Source organism: Alosa alosa, chromosome 17, assembly GCF_017589495.1.
Source record: "Alosa alosa isolate M-15738 ecotype Scorff River chromosome 17, AALO_Geno_1.1, whole genome shotgun sequence".
NCBI classification, from domain to species: Eukaryota; Metazoa; Chordata; class Actinopteri; order Clupeiformes; family Clupeidae; genus Alosa; species Alosa alosa.
The window spans coordinates 9,493,535-9,511,337 of record NC_063205.1 but is presented as its reverse complement, the minus strand read 5'-3'; the positions used below and the strand labels follow the sequence as shown (position 1 = coordinate 9,511,337).

Below are 17,803 nucleotides of genomic sequence, written 5' to 3'. Positions count from 1 at the left end.
AAGCAGTGCAGGCAGACGTTCGGGTCTGCCATGTGGACTGAAGTAATCTTGAAGAATTAAGTTACATTTCGGAAAAGTAAAAACGTGCAGAACTTGCAGAGCCACAAATCTGACAAGGCAAGAAAACACATTCTTCTTTCTCAAGAAAAAACAAAACAAAACAAAACAAAACTGCAGAACCTTGCTCACCTTTTTTTAAAAGTGTGCACCCTCCTATTAGAAATGAGCTGTTTCACAAGCTGCCAAGTATTAAATAATCCACAGAGTGGGAGTCATGGACCACAAATCCAATAACTGACCGTAATGCGGAGAGACCCATTCTGTGTGTGTGTGTGTGTGTGTGTGTGTGTGTCTTTCTGTTTAACTGTCTACATGAGACAGATTGTGTGTATGTATGGTGTGTCAATGTCTGTATTGGTGCTCGGGCTCCTTTGATGCAGTAACTCATACCTCACCCTTGTCTGCAAATAAATCCACTCAAACTGCTGGCTATAAAGGGGTTGCTGTTAGTTAGCTGATGGGTTCTGTTCAACTGAGTCATGGCTCCTATGACCAGATTTAAACATGTGGCTACTATGCATACATTATGTCAACAAAGACCCCCTTTCACTCTAAATGAGGCAACTGAAAAGGTGCACTCTAATTAAAGTGATTAAAACCCTATTTGTTTTTGGAGTGCTTTTTTGAGTGGGCTAGCAGAGGCGGATGAGAGGCTAACATTAGCATCTGCACTCTCCTCGGTTTAGTTGCTGGGAAACCAGGCCAGGGAAACCTGTTCACCTTTACCTTATAAATAATTGCCATGTCACTGCCTTTCCAGGCCCTATCAGTATGCATATGGGGGATGTTTTTTAGGCAAGGGAAGCTGGCTGTTGAATATTTCAAGCTACAGTTCAAGCCCCAGCTATGCTGCATTGCATTATTGGTTGCAAAAAAAAATATTGTGTCAGGGAGTGCGTTTTGGTTTTTCACATAAGGAAGCTTTGCAGAATACATAACCGGGCCATTTTTGGCTGTACAAGAACTAAATTGTTAAACTGTAGACCTTGCAAATATATATATTTTAAATTAGAAAGGGTTTCAGAATTGTTTTGTATTCAAACTTTGGGAATACTGATGAATCATGTACCCATGCTTTTTATAAATCACACTTCTTTCTTTTTCCTACTCGTTTTTTTTCTTCCTACTCTATTTTTGTCTCTCGCTCTCTCTCTCTCTCTCTCGGTCTTGGTCTCAGGACTCTCTGACAGCATGAATTATGATGAGGCCAGTGAGGAGGAGGAGGAGGAGGAGGAAGAGGAGGATCACACTCTTTCAGTCTCCCCCAACACAGAGTGTAACCGTCCAGCATCGGCCTCCAGCACAAAGTCCAGCACAGTGAGAATCACATTTTTCAAACTTTCTGCTGTAATTCCCCCTCTGAATGTACCAAAATATGAAACTACTGTATCATCTGTAAGTCAAACATTTGTGACTGTATGACAACCTTATATTCAGATATAATCAGTGGGCTAAAAGCTTTGTGCTGTTTTAACATAACCATCTAATATGTTATTTTTGCAATCAATTTTCAGTTGATAGTTTTGCCATTAAAATTTAGAACAGTTTGGTGAGATTGAGAGAGGGAACTCTAGTACAAACCAGTCCAATTTTATGAAGTTGACCCCTGATTCCTGATGTGCCTTACAGGAGTACGTGGCTCCTGGCTCGCCTTCCTCAGAAATCCCCCCGATTGACGCAGACCACCTGGAGGAGTTTGTGTTACGGCCCGCTCCTCGCGGCACGACTGTCAAGTGTCGCATCACCCGCGATAAGAAAGGGATGGACCGTGGACTCTACCCCACATACTTCATGCACCTGGAGAAGGAAGACGGCCGGAAGGTGAGCAGAGAGGGGAAAGGAGGTGTGGGGAGGAGGACGAGAACCGCAGAGGGGCTGGAGGACTATCAGCTTCTAAGTAACTTCACAGACACTTAAAATCATCAGATATCTCAGACAGTGTTTCTTTAATTATCACACAAATAAGCAAATAAAAAAAAAACATTTAAAACCATTTTTTTGGTTGCAGAGGTGTATACGGACTAAAATTAGTTATATCGTATTCTATTTTATCTCATGTCTTTTTTTTCTCTGTTTTAGTTTTTTCTTCTGGCAGGAAGGAAAAGGAAAAAGAGTAAGACTTCCAACTATTTGATATCTGTGGATGCCACTGACCTGTCCCGTGAGGGGGAGAGCTTTGTGGGGAAGCTGAGGTAGATATTACACCCAAACAAATGCATAGAAATGTACACGTACACACACACACACACGCACACACACACACGCACGCGCACACACACACGCGCACATACACATATTAACTTCCTCTGTTCATGAGCATTAAAAAAGGGCTTTTGTTGTCCACTTCCAGGTCCAACCTTATGGGGACAAAGTTCACAGTGTACGACAATGGCACAAATCCCACAAAGAACCCGGGTACACTCCTTGAGGAAAGCAACACACGGCAGGAGCTGGCCGCCATATGCTATGTGAGTCATGCGATCATGTATACATTTAAATAGACCTACAATAAACATGTAGAGTCATGCAAGAATTCACAACAGCGTGTGTAAACATGAATACAACACAAGGCAGGAGCTGGCTGTCATGCTATGTGAGTCACACGATCGTATATATTTAAATATACATCCATAAAAACACATATAGCCATGCAGGCAAGTATTCAGAATAGCCTGTGTAAACATGCATACAAACATACACACATGGACACATCATGTACACTCACACATACATTCAGCTGTGTCATTACTACACTGAACAGATAAGTATTGTTTGTTTATTGATTATATTATAATAAAAGAGTTTTTGGATTTCTGTTGTTATAGGAGACCAACGTTTTGGGCTTCAAAGGGCCCCGTAAGATGACAGTCATCATCCCTGGGATGAACATGAACTTTGAGCGGATACCCGTTCGACCAACCAGCGTGAGTCTACTTGGCTTGGCTTCTATATTAGATGAACTATGTGTTGACCACTCTTCTGACGTTTGTTCAGGCTTGTGAGTGTTACTTGTATCTCAAAAGCCACTGAGATGCATTTAGGTATGAATATGTATGTAGTCATTCATAGGGGATAGGCAAACAAGCAATACTGCAAGAATGACCTGAAGAGACTTGAAAAATCCAGACAGTGAGCGCCTCTCCCCTTTTGTGGTTGCAGGAGCAGGACACTCTGCTGGGCAAGTGGCAGGGCCGCGCTCTGGACAATCTGATTGAGCTGCACAACAAGGCCCCCGTGTGGAACGACGATACGCAGTCCTACGTACTCAATTTCCACGGTCGGGTCACCCAGGCCTCCGTCAAGAACTTCCAGATTGTCCATGACAATGATCGTGAGTTCCATCTGTCCTTCGCCATCTTCGTATCATCTGTTCATACTGGTCTACACGTTAATGATGATTCAGTGCCACACAATAGATGGGAACATAAAATATTGACAGACATTTTTCTCATTTGTTCTCTTATTGAGCCTCTCCATGCTATTCTTCTCTTTACAGCGGACTACATCGTGATGCAGTTCGGCAGAGTAGCCGAGGACGTCTTCACTCTGGACTTTAACTACCCTATGTGTGCTCTGCAGGCCTTTGCCATTGGCCTCTCTAGCTTTGATAGCAAACTGGCCTGCGAGTGAGCCACCCATCCTCCTTCACATATTCAGAGTCACACACGCGCTCACCCACACAAACACATCCACCATTAACAAGTGAGCTCCCCTCTCCCTCAGGACCGGTGTGTTATTGTGTGCGTGTGTGTGTATATGTATGCATGTGTGTGTGTGTGTGTGTGTGTGAAACGCTCACCTCCTAGCTCATTGCTGCTACACAATAATCTCCCATCCTGCCCTGTTTAGTCTCGGTGGCCGGCACTACACCCTCCAGAAGAAATAAATCCTTGTCCCAGCGCCAGCGAGGCTCTCTGTGATATTTTACATTCAGAGGTACCAGACATCGAATCACTGGAGAAGAGTCAGATTTCAATCAGCGTTTTTAAAATGAGAGAAAAAAAGAACAACCTCTTTGAAGGGAAACCTTGTCATCTTCTGAAAACTTTTTTCCTGAGTTTGCCTCTGTGTAAATGTGTGGGTAAATCTAATTATCATAACGTCTTTAATACTGTTTGTCTGTGTTTGTTGTTGCTGACTTAAGTGGACGGCTGTAGTTGTAATGTTGTTTTTTATTTCTTCAATAATTGGTCAGCCAATGGAAGGAAAGGGAATGGTACTCTACTGTGCACCAGCGCTGTACCTTGCCTGGACTAACCAACTGTAGGGACAATGGACAATGAACTGGTCATGGAGAAAGTCTTAGTGGTCTCTTACCAACATTTCATTTTGATGTTTGATAGTATTCAAAACACAACTTTTGTAAACTTGGAGTTTAATCATTGATGTTATTCTAGGTTACTTGTGTGTTCTTTTTTGCCTTTTAACTGTGTCAAGACTTTGGACCACCAGTGCTGCAAACTTTTCTTTTGTCGCTTATTGTGAAGCCTCTATGTCACTTTGCATTGCTTGTCATGATAGACACAGCACAGTTGTCTTGTCTGTAACTGTTAAATCTGATGAGATACAGAATGTTCAGAAACATTTCGCACCACCAGAGAAACTTTTGTAGAAGCACTCCGTTTGTAAGTCAAGACAGAGTCGGTGATCACTACTAACTGAATCATGCTGAATCAGCGATTTCAAAGGAGCCTTTGACTTACACTGTACATGGCAACTCCATGTGACTTTCCTATTTCGGCTTTCTTGTTTGGGAATGTTTTCTTTTTTTTGTGCTGTGTTCAGCTATCAAAGTGAGGTTTAAGTGGAGTTGTGATGTAGCCTTTTTTCCCAGCATGCACTTTTGTTTCTTCTCTCTCTGTGTGTCTTGTGGGCTTTTAGCTTCCCAAGGACACTTAAAAGACAACCCCAAGCCCATAACACACACAAAACAAATGGAATTCTGTGAAGATGGGCCAGAAAGGGATATTCCTAAGCATTACCTTAATATTTAGAACTTTGCATTAAGGGCTTAACATCAGGGTGGATGAGTTTGAAATGGTATGGATGTAAAGGGGAGCTGCATCGTAATGGGATGTTGTCTTGTATGTGCACAGACCATGTCTTGGGACTTTTGTTCCATAAGAGTCATAACTGTTTCAAGCCAGAAACATTAGGGTGCTGTGTGTGTAGTGGACGCACAAGATCAAAAAGTCCCTGCTGCATCAGTAATGTGGATAGCAATGTTTTTTTGTGAGTGTTTTGTGTTGATTTTGTCTTACGCGCTGCATCTCATTAGCCAATCATATACTGGATATCAAAGGAATGCATATTTTTCCACTTAAATGAACTGTTAATAAAAATGGAATTTGCACAAAGTAACAATTATGGAAAAATACCCTATTTAACCTTGAATAGCAACCTGGGGAAATTAAAGTTAACGTCAGCTTTAGCTCAAAGGTCTAAATTTTATTATATTTTTAAAAGATGTTATTGTTTTACAGTCATTTGTAAATATAATGAATTATGTCATGTTGAAAGTCCAAACTGTTTTATCTGTCTTTTTTTTTTTTTTTTTAAATACAAAACGTTGCTGCATGGAATATAAAGCTTCATGTGTTGTCATGGGATACTGGATGAAGAACACTAAAATGTTCTGTGCAACTGGTACCTGAGAAAACCCATACACATACCATCTCACACAAAATTCAGCTACTTAATTTCTATAACTTGATTAGGTATATATGCATGCAACACGGAAGACATCATTGATAGTTAAATTTTATCCATAAAATAGAAGGATGTTTAATGCGGAATACAACAAATAACACTAACGTAAAAACATGTAAACAGGATTAAATTATATAAATGTTTAAAGTGTCTGTCTTAAGGCATTGAATGTTTAAAAAACACAATATCATATGTGACTCACACTATGCCTGTCACATGTAAGCGCACTTATGGTTTCTGGGCATCAGATGCCACGTTCACATGTGATCCACTGAGGTCACGCACAACTCTCTTTGCTCTATTTTGAGTGGACACAACTTACAGCCCACCCAGAAGTAAGGGTAGACCTTCTCGGCGAAGCTGTGCTTGAAGGTGTAGATGGACGTCCCATCTGCCGCGTCTGAGAAAGCCACGCGGCCCCTATCGTAGTCCAGCACCACGCGCACCCGCTGGGGCCTCTTCTTCAGGTTCAGACGGGTCAGGGGGGACGTGCCGGCAAAGTACATTTTGTGGTAGTAGTACACCGACAGGTAGCCATTCTTCAGCACAGACGACACCTTCTCCTTGCGCTGCACCCACTCCTTGGCGACGCCCAAGACCCAGGCGGTGTTCTCGCCCACTTCCACGTCCCAGGAATGGCGGCCCGAGCTGAAGCCCTCGGACCCCAGCACGGCCGTGTCTGGGCAGAAGCGCTCAGGGTTATCAGGCAGCGGCTGCCGGGCTTCGCCGTCCCTGACGCTGGTCAGGCTGTCGGAGAGGATGAGCCAGGGGGCAGCTGTGTTGGGGTCCAGGGTGACTGGAGCTGGTGAGAGTGGACAAAAGAGTGCGGTTGGTTAATGCTGTAAGCATCCTGTGAAATGATGGTATACAGTATCTCTGGGCTACCCTTCAGTTATAGTACTGTGAAACTGGTAATAGCTATTTCACTCGAATTGATCTGTTGCTACACAGGTATTGGTGTTGCCACTGCTGCCTTTAGAATGTCTTGCTACTGATGCCCCAGCTAGGCCTACAGTTCTACAATTGCTGGCAACGGTACATCTTAATTAACAGAGCAAACCCTGGGTGTTTTGCCATCTGAACCCAGCAGTTTTCAGGTACTCACTGTATTTGACCACACCAAGCATCTTCTCCCAGACCCTGAACTTGAGGGAGCCAAGATAGCGGGCCACATTGATGAGTGCCCCTGGGTTCATGGTTGACTCTGGAAAAGTGCACTGGGCCCTAAAATTTAAATTTTTGTGTTACACATAAAGGTCATCTAAAAGATTGAGCATGCCAAGAGTAACCATCTTGTAAACATGTACTTACCTCAATAATGTTTTCTTGCATTTCTGAAGAAAGGAGATAGGCAACTTCAGACAGTGAACATGGTTTGCATGGCCTAGTTTCAGCTCCAAAACATTTGAAAGACTGCCTAGTACTTACATGAAGGATTGTTAAGTTTTCCATCTCCATCTCCTCTTCCATGGCCTTAATGGTTTCCGAGAGAGCGGCCATGTTGCTGGCTACCTCAGCCACCTTCTCGCTCATCTGTTGGCTCTTTCTCTCCTCTTCTCTCTTTAGCGCTGCAAGGCGCGCCGCCTCCTCCACGCGCAGAAAGTGATGCAGCTTCTCGAACTCCTCCTGGATGCTCGTGGCTGTTTGCTGGGCCTGGGCCTAAAAGAAACCCAGAAACAGCATATGTGTTTTTGTTTAAGCGCTATGTATGAATGAAACGTCGCTTAAGAAGACTGACCTTTATGTGTTCGGCTGTGCTTTCAAAGCTTCGTTTCATTTTGTCAAACACCTCCAACTTCTCTTGTAGTGCGTTCAGAGCAGACCTCATCTCTTCCTGAAAACCATTAGCCTATTAGAAATGTCTTATATATATATATATATATATATATATATATATAGGCCTATATATAAATATATTTGCGTCTACAAAAACTGAGGGGGAACATCATTCCCTTACCTTTACGTCAACAACGGCCTCTTCAACGGGGCAACACTCGTGATTTTTGTGTTTTCTTGAAGTGTGACAAATAACACAGATTGGCTCTCGGTCGAGCAAGCAGAAGAGTTTCAGTCGTTCTCCGTGATATCGGCATAGGTTCCCTGGCTCACATTCCTCGCGAGTATCTGGGGGCATGGAGATACCTTCTTCAATCAACGAATCGCACAGGTTTTTCAAGGTGAGACTGGCCACTGGTTCATCCAGGGACTCCGTTCGACAGAGAGGGCAGCTTCTTGCTGCGTGCTTTTGACCCCAGTACTGCTGCAAGCAAGTGGAGCAGAAACTATGGCTGCATTTTAACACAACGGGGTCTCTGAATATGTCACAGCAGATTGGACAGGAGAGGTCCTCTTCTGACAGGGGTAGTCTGCTTGCCATAATACTAGGCACGGCGGTGGATTCTGTTGTGAAAATGAGCAGTAAAGGTTAACGTCAGCAGATCAAAACAACCATCAAACAAAGCTACTTAGCCCGATTTTGTACACTTTCTTTCTCCAACGTTTAGGCTATCATAGCCTACTTCAACAGCACTGACAGTTCACTTAACAAATCGTGGGAATTTTGCTGTCCGCTGTATCGACTTAAATCTAGTTATTTTCTCTCACAATTCATCTGTCGTTTGTAGCCTACTTACCTTGTCTTCGTTCACAATGTTTACAAAAACGTCATTATGTGAAGTCCAACAGACTTCCTATTTCCTGTTCAAGAGACCTCCCCAAAAGGGTTGTCTTTGCGCTAGGACAGAAAGAAAAAAGTCCGTAGGCTATTGTTTCATGTTTAAAAATAAATAAGTGTGATGTTGATTGTAAAGTTCCGGCTTTCATTAAAAGTAAGAATTGACAAGTTCTGGGACAAGCAGAGAATGTCTAATAAGGGGAGAACTGCCACTCTCGGAAAACTTCCGGTTTCTGAACTGGTTGCAGTTCCTTCTGTGGTTCCACATGAGGGCGCTCGTCCACGAGTGCAGAATGCATGGAGGTCTACGGAGCTGTACCCCTCAAAATCCACTTTTCTCGGGATATAATTTTTTTTCAAGTAATTTGAGTATTGTATTCGAAAGGGGAGGCAAAGAAAATACACTTGGTTGAGTATTATATATTTTTTAAAGTCACTTAATTGTTCTAAAAAGCCTTTAAAATGTGTCAATGACGTCATTCATTAGCACAATGCTAGCGTGTTATGTGCAACAACGACCCAACCTGTAAGAAATCAAAAGGACATAAGTACTCGTTCATTCAACTTTTGACCTATAACCCATGTTGAAGTTATACAAACTACAATCAAATCTGAGATTTGTCAACGACAATCAGGTGAAAGAGACAAATTTAGCCGTCTAGCTCCATTGACTCCCATTCATTCTGCACTCATGGCGATCGCCCCCAGTGGAACTCTGGTGGAACTGCAGCCAAAATTCGGTACAATGGGACTTAATACGGAGTGGCAAGGCTCTCCGTAGACGGGCTCTGGGACAAGCTTCTGGGCATGTAAAAAAAAAAAAAACTACCTAAGTCATATGTAGCCTACGGAGCCCCCAATGGGACATGGTGGGAATTTATCCTTAATTTATGTTTTTGATCTCTCTCGCTACAGTTTTGCTTCTTTCGCAGTGTTTAAGGATGAATGCAAAAGTAGTCTTTTAGTGGGAACACAAAACTTACTGCGAGAGAATACAAAAACATTGCGAGGGAACGTAAAAGGAGCTCTAAAAAAATAATTCCCACCATAGCGCTTCGCTTGCTCCGTAATGGACCATAAAGATAATAAATATAGCTTTCTGTCCCCACCTGGTAGACAAAAAGCTAATTTTTCATCAGTTTAACAAAACGCATGAGAAAGAAATTATTTCTTAAAAAAATGAATGGCATCTAAGCTGATATCTAATGTAATATCATGGATTTTATTAGTGTTTCTTTAAGTGCTCACAGGAAACATGCATTGCAAGCAAACAGTCAATGGCCTAAATGGTTTTATTGGAAACTTGTTGGCAAGTTCACAGGAAACAATCTGTGTTCAAAAAGGTAAAATTGACTTTTAGTATAATGTAGGCCTACGTCTTTGCATATGTCTCATTTCAACTACATTTATTCTGTGATTTAGATTAAAACATTAATTATTAAAAGCTGAATTGCATTTTATCACAACGATTTTATCACAGCAAACAATGTCTTAGTCAGTTAACTTTTTTAGATTATTTGACAGCCCTAAATGTGTGTAAAGATCAGACACCCTGACCATGACAATATAAATTATTTTGCAATTTGTGTCACAATACAATTATGTTCTTAAACACTTCCTTATTAAATCTGTTTTACTATCGTCCGGCTAACAATATTGAGACAAAAAGTCACTTTGTGCTTTTTCCTGGAAAGAGACTCATTGGGCAATTGGGATCTCCACTACAAAAGTATGGAAATACTTTCTCTTTGAATTTGCAGGTGTAGCTGTACAAGGTGCAGTTTCTATGTGGGTCACAGAATTTGACCAGTCCCTTGTCATAGTCTAGCCATATTCTTATCGATGGAACATAACGCACAGCTATTTGTGGCTGTCCTCTCACGCCCACTCTGTATACACCGTCACTGAGACGTATGCTCCAAAATCTACCACTGGGTTCCATCTTGAGAAGTTCCTTCCGGTCCACATTCTCTTCAATCACCCCAAGAGTCCATTTATTACTGTTCCCAACCCCAACATCCCAGCAGTGTAGGCCCGCAGTATAACCCTGCGAGCCGAGGACACCAACATACAATCTCTCAGGGTTATCTGGAACCGACAGTCTCTGTTTTGAATATGTGACAGTTGTGCAGCCCTCCGAGATGATGAGCTGGCTGGATGCAGTGAGTGGATCAAGCATAACAGGAGCTTTGATGAGAGAAAGGAAAGGTATGAAAACAGGCAAAGTATCAAGTCTTTGGTTGAATGTTATTTTACAAATTGACCATGGATCATTTAATCAATAAACATGTTTTATGACTGACATGAAGCATAGAATGTCTTTGAATTCAATAATTAGTTAAGCCATGCCTTGGAAATTTAACATCCATAAAGCATGCTAATATCATTATTATTGACAATATAAATATAGAGGTTAATAAGCAAAACATACGTTTTTGGATAAGATCCTTCATTTGTGCCCACACCGTGAACAGTGAGCCAGGGAGTGTTATGTCTTCACAATGAACCTCTGGCACTTTGCGTATAGGCTCCACAGCACTATTTTTAATTCTAGGGTAAATAATATTTGTGTCATTCACTGATAGCACGAATAAATATAAAGTTAATAAAAATGTGCATTGAGATACACCGCCTCACCTTTCATTGTTCATACTATAGTTCTGAAAAAATGTCAAGTATAAATATTAGAAATTCATCCCATACAAGCAAATTCTTATATAAACAGGCTACAAAAATACATCTTAAAAAATCTGGAAGGACTCATTACATAAACAGTGAAATTCTGGATTGTGACTCCACCTTCAGGAATGCACTGTTTTCCTCTTCTATTTCCTGTTTCATCACTTGAATGGTATCTGAAAGTCTTGTAATCTTCTGGTGTAATTTGGCAAGATTTTTTTCCACGCCACTGCATTTTTGTTTCTCCATTTCCTGGAGAAATGTGATCCATTTAGCCTCTTCAGTCTGCAAAAACTGGTAGAACTTTCGAAATTCTTGTCTCACCTCTTGTTCTACAGTTTGCACATGGGTCTGAATGTGTAATAGCATTAATACATTTTGACGATGCATAAATATGTTTATATGTTTTGGATTTGAGAGAATGCAGGTGTCTACATACCTTTACCATGTTGGTAACTTTTTCATTGTCTTCCTTTGCCTTATTTAACACAAGCAGACTCTCCTCTAATACTTCAATTCCTGTTCTTAACTTTATCTGAAAGTGAGACAATACATTTTGGTGATTTGGAAGAAATAATGTTTACGGCCTATAGAGAGGTCAGATGGCTCCTGCAGAATCCTCAAACTTACCTTCAGATCTTGAGCTGCCTCTTGAATAGGAGAGCATTTGTGTTTTTTATGTTGCTCGGAATCATAACAGATGACACAAATGGGCTGATTTTCCTCATAGCAGAACAGTTTCAATTTCTCTCCATGCAAAGAGCACACATCATCCCGTCCTGTGGTTGTATTCACACTTTTTAAAGACTCACAGAGACTCTTAAAGGCCAGGCTCAGTGTGGGCTCCTCAGACGAACACTCCTTCCTGCAGATGGGACACAGCGGAACATCCAGATCCTTCCAGTACTTCTGCAAGCACTCCTGACAGAAGCTGTGACTACACTTCAATGTCACAGGGTCCGTGAAAATATCACAGCATATTGGGCAGGCAAGGGTTATCTCTGACAAAATAAGTTGGTCAGCCATGGGGACAGTTTGATGAGGCTCTTTGGTTGTGGCAGCTGGTGAATGCTCTGTCATGGCTTTAGTTTCATTTACTAAGAAACCTGCACAGCTAGTCATACAGGCTCTTGGATCTGGCAGTTTACGTAAGAGGATGTATTACATAGTGACCATATTACCTCCTCCCCTCATAGAGCACATTTCATACACAGGTGTGTTTGAATAGACTAGCCTACTAGACAAGCAGTTTTACCAAAGTAGCGATCACACAACTTGAATCTTCGGCGGTTGTGCCGTTTATTAAACACAAGTATGTTGACACTAATTGCACTGGGCATGGGTATTTGTAGGCCAACTGGTTGAATTATATAGACATCATTAAACAGGGTTTATTTACAAGACATTGTAGAATCAGGAGACTAAACAGCCCTTTTTCTGCACTTATTCATGGCAGCAGATGTAACATTACATGTACTAGCAATAACGGCAGACTGGATAGTCCTGGCAGCTGCATGCTGGCTTTTTAAGGTAGATTTGTTAATTTGGGTGTCTTCTTTAGTTCTGAAGCTTGCTTTCTTGTGCATGCATTTTTCTTTTTTGGGCCCCACTCTCATGTCTCCTATGACCAAACATTTGACAGGTACTTTTGTATTTGACCATTTTTCTTACACTTCACTTAACTCACATGAGGCCCCCCTATGGCCGAGGCCCTGGGCCGCAGCCGCTATAGCCCTTTGGGTTAATACGGCCCTGGGCATGGCTGGACTGGTTGACCAGTTCTCTTATGTCTTTTGACAGACTCACAGAGACTCTTAATAATAATATAATAATAAGTTTATTTTATATAGCGCCTTTATCAAACCCAAGGTCGCTTAACATAGTAGAAGGAAAGCATAATAACAGACAGACAAACAATAACAAAGCAAAACAATAACAATACAACAAGACAAGCTATGTGTGGAGCTATGTATTGGGTGTAGAGGAGAAGTGATAATTAAACCAAAAGTTCCCAAAGAAGGGAAGAGATGGACAGTCACAAAGGGGTTGGGGGAGTTCTAGAGTTTAGGGGCCAAGGCACTGAAGGACCTGCCACCCAGGGTGGAGAGTCTGGTGCGGGGGATAGATAGGAGGCTCTTGAAGGCCAGGCTCAGTGTGGGCTCCTCAGATAGGCACCCTTTCCTGTAAATGGGACACAGGGACACATCCAGGTCCCGCCACTGCAGAAGGCACTCCTGACAGAAGCTGTGGCTGCATTTCAGTTGCCACAAGGTCTCTGAAGATGTCACAACATATTGGGCAAGCAAGGTTGGCCTTAGACACAAAAAATCGATCAGCTTGATAGTTTCTTGGTTTGATTGTGGCTGTCGGTAAAACTATGTCACAGTTTAGATTTAATTTATACATAAACTAGCTCATTTTGTGAGTAACAGGCCCTGCCTATTTTTTTTGCCCACTGTCATTGAAATGTTAATACAGTTGTAGTACTTGTAGAAACAGAATAATCTGTTTGGATACGTCATCTCTAAATTAACTCCCAAGTGTTTATGCAAGATGAGATATTGCACAAGGTTGATTAATATGTACAAACACTTTTTCACTCCCTTCTCCCACTCAACGGCTTTGTAACAGGTTACACATAATTTAAAGTTATATACGGTGCAGTGTTTATTGAAAATTATTTGGATATTCATTTATGCTTCTAGTTTCATTAATGTGTATTTTATCTGTTTGGTATGTTTAGTTCTTTTTAGCAGTTTGCTTTTCTTTCCCAGGGGCTTGTTTAGTTATTCTTCTAATGTGTTTTTAGAATGATGCAACCAGTCATATCTCACCATACTGTCAACTCATTCATTTAAGTTAGTCAACTATAACTGTCTGTACGGTAGTGGCTCAAGGGCTAGAGGAGCTGCTCTACAACCAGAAGGTCCCTCAAATCCTTGAGTGTCAGCTGTGGCCAGTTCCTCGTCATGGGTAAACTGAGAGGCATAATTCTGTAGAGAATGCCTACTTTGCTTTAAAAGTGAAGAGAGACCGAGCATTCTGTAGGTCTATCCAATAATTTATTGCAGTAGTGACACAATCTCTATTAACTCTTTCCGACTGTTAGGGGAAACAGGCGCAGTGGACATTTCAAACTTGTAGTGTTGAAGTAGGGGAACAGTTTCTCGGTAAACATATCAGTGAAGCTATACAAAGTCATATTTGCAGATGGATCTGAGAATGACACCTCCCCATGCTCGTAATCCAGTAGGACTCTGATAACTGTAGGTCTTTTGGCTACATTGAATTCAGTTGAAGCCTTGACACCAGCCCGGTGCTTCCCTCTGGTGAAGCGTATGCTCCATAATCCACTATCTGGCTGCATTTCCAGGTACTGCTTCCGCTTGATTGACTGCCTCACCACTCCAAGGGTCCAGTTGTCATTATCACCAACCTCAACATCCCAGCTGTGACGACCAGCAGTGAAGCCATTTGATCCCAGCACGCCAATGTGAAATCGTTCTGGGTTATCAGGTACTGTTTGCTTCTCTTCTGTGTACGTAAGTGAAGTGAGATTATCTGCGATGATGAGCTTGGGTGAAGCCGTGTTTGGGTCCAGAGTCATTGAGCCTTAAGGGAGGAAATCATAATCAATTTATGGCAAACACATTAAGCCATACATTAAGGGAACAGCCTCCTCTGTTTTTGAGCTTTATGCCAGTATTTTGTCTAAAACAATTCCCACAGGAAGTTGACTACAACCTAACAATTGGGCTGGTATAACAAAATGTTGTGTTCCTATACAGTGTAAATCAGGTGCTTTATTGAAAGTAATTTATAATGCAGAGAGGATTTTGTACAGTAATTGTAAATAACTGAATCCTAACATTTGATTGCATAGAACCACAGGACTTTCTACACTTAATCATTCTGATGTTTTAAAAGTGATCATTAATGCATATGAAACATACTCACAGACTGGATAAAATGACTGCAACCACAACTCATGATTCAGAGGGTAGACGTATTTAGCCATGTTGATCAGTGCACCTGACAAATCCTCTGATTTTGGTGTTGAGCATTTGAGTCTGAAAGATAATTCATCATGCATTCTGAGTCTGTTTTACCCTAAGGCAGTAAAAGTTGTCAGGAGAATGAACAAGACATACCTCTCGGGATTTGAATAGTAGTTCTGAAAAAAGAAAATCAGACATATGTATTCTAGAATGCTCAGTATTGTCAGAACTAGAACAATTTTGACAGGTAAAATCAGCCTTTTCTTTGTATGACCAATACAATAATCCAATATTAACATCTGATTTTGGTCGCCTGCCAGTTGAATAAAAGTCTACCTGTAGAAACAGGATGTCATCAGATTCCATTTGAATTTTTACTCTGTCAACAGTTTCTGACAAAGTAGTAATCTCTCCATGAACCCTTTCTATTCTGCTGTCCAGGTCTCTGTGTTTCTGCTCCTTTTCCTCTCTCAGGGCCACAAGCTTGGCTTCTTCTTCCTTGCGGAGGAACTGATAACATTTTTCAAAGTCCTGAATAATCTGCAGCTCTGCCGATTGTGCCTGAGTCTGGAAACATAGATCAAGATGACACTGTTAAAGAGAGATCATTTGTCTAGTTAATCCTGTCTAGTTTTGTTTATCATCCATATAGTATCCTACCTCTATGTGAGTGACCATGTTTTCAAGATCATGTTTTGTTTTCTTCAGGATGTTGAGGCTTTGATTAAAATCAGAAATCCCGTCTTCCATTTCCTTCTGCACTTAAATCACAAAATAACATTAACTGAAACATTAACTGAAAAATGTAAATAATTCACAATGAACACATTTCAGTGGAAAATTGTGTGACAGAAAAAAGCCTCACCTTTATGTTCCCCACAGCTTCCTCAATGGGAGAACACACATGATTGTTATGTTTTTTTGATGTGTGGCAGATGATACATATAGGCTGCTTGTCTTCAAAACAGAACAATTTAAGCTTCTCCTCATGCATGGGGCATAGCTGGTCTGGTTGAACAGCCCTGTTTGTTCTTTTTAAAGACTCACAGAGACTCTTGAAGGCCAGGCTCAGTGTGGGCTCCTCAGACGAACACTTCTTCCTGCAGACGAGACACAGTAGAACTTCCAGATCCTTCCAGTACTTCTGCAAGCACTCCTGACAGAAGCTGTGACTACATTTCAGTGTTACAGGGTCCCTGAAGATGTCACAGCATATTGGGCAGGTAAGGTTGGCCTTCAGTTGGTCAGCCATGGGGACAATTTGATGAGGCTCTTTGGTTGTGGCAGCTTGTGAATGCTCTATCTTTAGTTTCATTTACCAGGAAACCTGCTCAGCTAGTCAGTACAGTAAACCCTGCCCTCTCTTCCTACTTTATCTCTTGGCTATTGCAGTACTGTGCTAGTATCTTGCAGTTTAAATAAGAGGGTGTGTTACATATTACCTCATTTCTTTCCTAGGCCCGATGTCATTAAATAAGGGAGGTCATACAGAGTTTAAGGTTAAATGTGCTGCACAGTGTTTAATGACAATTATTTGTTTTAGACATGATAATATTTGTTTGGTCTTTTTCTTTCCAAGGTGCTGACAACTCCTGACAACTTTTGTCTTTTCCCTCATCTGGCTTCAACACTGCCACACTGTGCCTTTGGCATTTTATTTTTTATTATAATCTTTTTCATTTCTGAGATTTCATTGGAACCAGGGACCACAATCAGATGTAATCCCATATAGATGTAATGATGTACAGATGTAATCACACAGGTATACTATTCCATGAACAATGAGTGTACAGTACAAGCAGTGGGTTCTTTATCAGTTATGAAATGGTGTCAGTTATAGGTTTACCTTTTCCCCTTTTACATATTCAACTGGAGTAGAGATGGCTAAAATCTATGCAGGAAAGACGTAGTTCATCTGGTAGTGGCGCCCCAAAAATTCTTCAGACGGACAAAGAACTGACATCTTTGAGTGTAGCTGCTTGTGATTTTGTGAATTTTATATGTAACTTCAATAATCATTTCACTTTGTTGAAAGTTACACCTATCCCAACAGCTCTCTTTCATGTAAGTTGGTGTCTTATCCAACCAATAGAGTAACTTCTCTGCTGTGTGACTGAAAGTAGCAGGAGTGTACCTGTTCCCTGGGGTCTATATTCCCAGGGCCCTATATGAACTTGGGAGTGCAGCCAACAATTTAGGGTAGCATACTCAACCCTGCTAGGTATAATGTTTTACAAAAAAATATGCTACATACATTATGTAAACACAAAAGCAGTTTTAATGATTCTTTATTGTTCTTTTTAGCTATTTGATTTTCACTGGAAACACACATGAAACGTATCTCTCTCTGAGACACAGACACACACACACACCAGGGGTGTTAAGTTTTGAAAATGAGTGCAGATGCATGTAGGCTATACTCTGTTAGGTTTTAGTAAAGCATGGTTTAGTGGAATACCTGTTCCACTAAACAGGCGTGCAAGCAGATTCGTTCAAATGTGCAGCTGACTATCAAAATACAGATGCGCTGTTTGAAGTTGCGCTGTTTGAAGTTGCGCTGCTTGCTGTTAAAGGGAATGACAGATGTAATTTTCATTGGTTTAAAGTCCAAAACACACCCATGACTGATTAAGAAACATGAGAACCGCCTTGTTGTGCCAGGCGTCCGATGTTTGAAAAGAGT

The 17,803-nt window shown here is 41.3% G+C and overlaps 4 protein-coding genes across 5 annotated transcripts in view; 1 reads left to right on the top strand and 3 right to left on the bottom strand.

Moving 5' to 3' along the window:
- Positions 1-5,421, top strand: part of tulp3 (TUB like protein 3) — a 30,709-nt gene extending 25,288 nt beyond the window's left edge. For both annotated transcript variants that reach the window (XM_048267391.1, XM_048267390.1), the window contains 7 exons: positions 1,238-1,377; positions 1,690-1,881; positions 2,140-2,252; positions 2,411-2,528; positions 2,886-2,984; positions 3,220-3,391; positions 3,557-5,421. In XM_048267391.1, the coding sequence (XP_048123348.1) occupies positions 1,238-1,377; positions 1,690-1,881; positions 2,140-2,252; positions 2,411-2,528; positions 2,886-2,984; positions 3,220-3,391; positions 3,557-3,690 (968 nt within the window). In that variant the 3' untranslated portion in view covers positions 3,691-5,421. The remainder of the gene's footprint in view (positions 1-1,237; positions 1,378-1,689; positions 1,882-2,139; positions 2,253-2,410; positions 2,529-2,885; positions 2,985-3,219; positions 3,392-3,556) is intronic.
- A 386-nt stretch (positions 5,422-5,807) lies between these two features.
- On the bottom strand, positions 5,808-8,626 carry LOC125310205 (E3 ubiquitin-protein ligase TRIM35-like). Its single transcript, XM_048267394.1, has 7 exons — positions 8,403-8,626; positions 7,727-8,169; positions 7,508-7,603; positions 7,198-7,428; positions 7,081-7,103; positions 6,875-6,993; positions 5,808-6,571 (listed from the first exon to the last, which is right to left on the bottom strand). The coding sequence occupies exons 2-7, from the start codon at positions 8,144-8,146 to the stop codon at positions 6,027-6,029; spliced, it is 1,434 nt and encodes a 477-aa protein (XP_048123351.1). The 5' UTR covers positions 8,147-8,169; positions 8,403-8,626; the 3' UTR covers positions 5,808-6,026.
- Positions 8,627-11,394: 2,768 nt separating this feature from the next.
- LOC125310193 (E3 ubiquitin-protein ligase TRIM39-like) lies at positions 11,395-12,191 on the bottom strand. Its single transcript, XM_048267374.1, has 3 exons — positions 11,753-12,191; positions 11,562-11,657; positions 11,395-11,454 (listed from the first exon to the last, which is right to left on the bottom strand). Exons 1-3 carry the CDS (start codon positions 12,146-12,148, stop codon positions 11,443-11,445), a joined length of 504 nt encoding a protein of 167 aa, XP_048123331.1. The 5' UTR covers positions 12,149-12,191; the 3' UTR covers positions 11,395-11,442.
- A 749-nt stretch (positions 12,192-12,940) lies between these two features.
- LOC125310616 (zinc-binding protein A33-like) lies at positions 12,941-16,435 on the bottom strand. The gene is made up of 6 exons (XM_048268212.1): positions 15,986-16,435; positions 15,781-15,876; positions 15,457-15,687; positions 15,274-15,296; positions 15,080-15,192; positions 12,941-14,734 (listed from the first exon to the last, which is right to left on the bottom strand). The coding sequence occupies exons 1-6, from the start codon at positions 16,433-16,435 to the stop codon at positions 14,211-14,213; spliced, it is 1,437 nt and encodes a 478-aa protein (XP_048124169.1). The 3' UTR covers positions 12,941-14,210.
- Between the last annotated feature and the right edge of the window lie 1,368 nt (positions 16,436-17,803).

What these genes read in the sequence shown, in the direction of transcription:
- LOC125310616 (XM_048268212.1), bottom strand. Translation starts at nt 16,435, where the DNA reads ATGAAACTAAAGATAGAGCATTCACAAGCTGCCACAACCAAAGAGCCT. An exon ending in AAGCTGTGGGGAACATAAAG is followed by an intron (nt 15,877 to 15,985) that starts GTGAGGCTTTTT and finishes ATTTAAGTGCAG; the next exon opens with AAGGAAATGGAAGACGGGAT. An exon ending in GCAGTCATTTTATCCAGTCT is followed by an intron (nt 14,735 to 15,079) that starts GTGAGTATGTTT and finishes TCCTCCCTTAAG; the next exon opens with GCTCAATGACTCTGGACCCA.
- LOC125310205 (XM_048267394.1), bottom strand. Translation starts at nt 8,146, where the DNA reads ATGGCAAGCAGACTACCCCTGTCAGAAGAGGACCTCTCCTGTCCAATC. An exon ending in AAAACTTAACAATCCTTCAT is followed by an intron (nt 7,104 to 7,197) that starts GTAAGTACTAGG and finishes TCCTTTCTTCAG; the next exon opens with AAATGCAAGAAAACATTATT. An exon ending in GCTTGGTGTGGTCAAATACA is followed by an intron (nt 6,572 to 6,874) that starts GTGAGTACCTGA and finishes CACTCTCACCAG; the next exon opens with CTCCAGTCACCCTGGACCCC.
- LOC125310193 (XM_048267374.1), bottom strand. Translation starts at nt 12,148, where the DNA reads ATGGCTGACCAACTTATTTTGTCAGAGATAACCCTTGCCTGCCCAATA. An exon ending in AGGCAGCTCAAGATCTGAAG is followed by an intron (nt 11,658 to 11,752) that starts GTAAGTTTGAGG and finishes TCTCACTTTCAG; the next exon opens with ATAAAGTTAAGAACAGGAAT.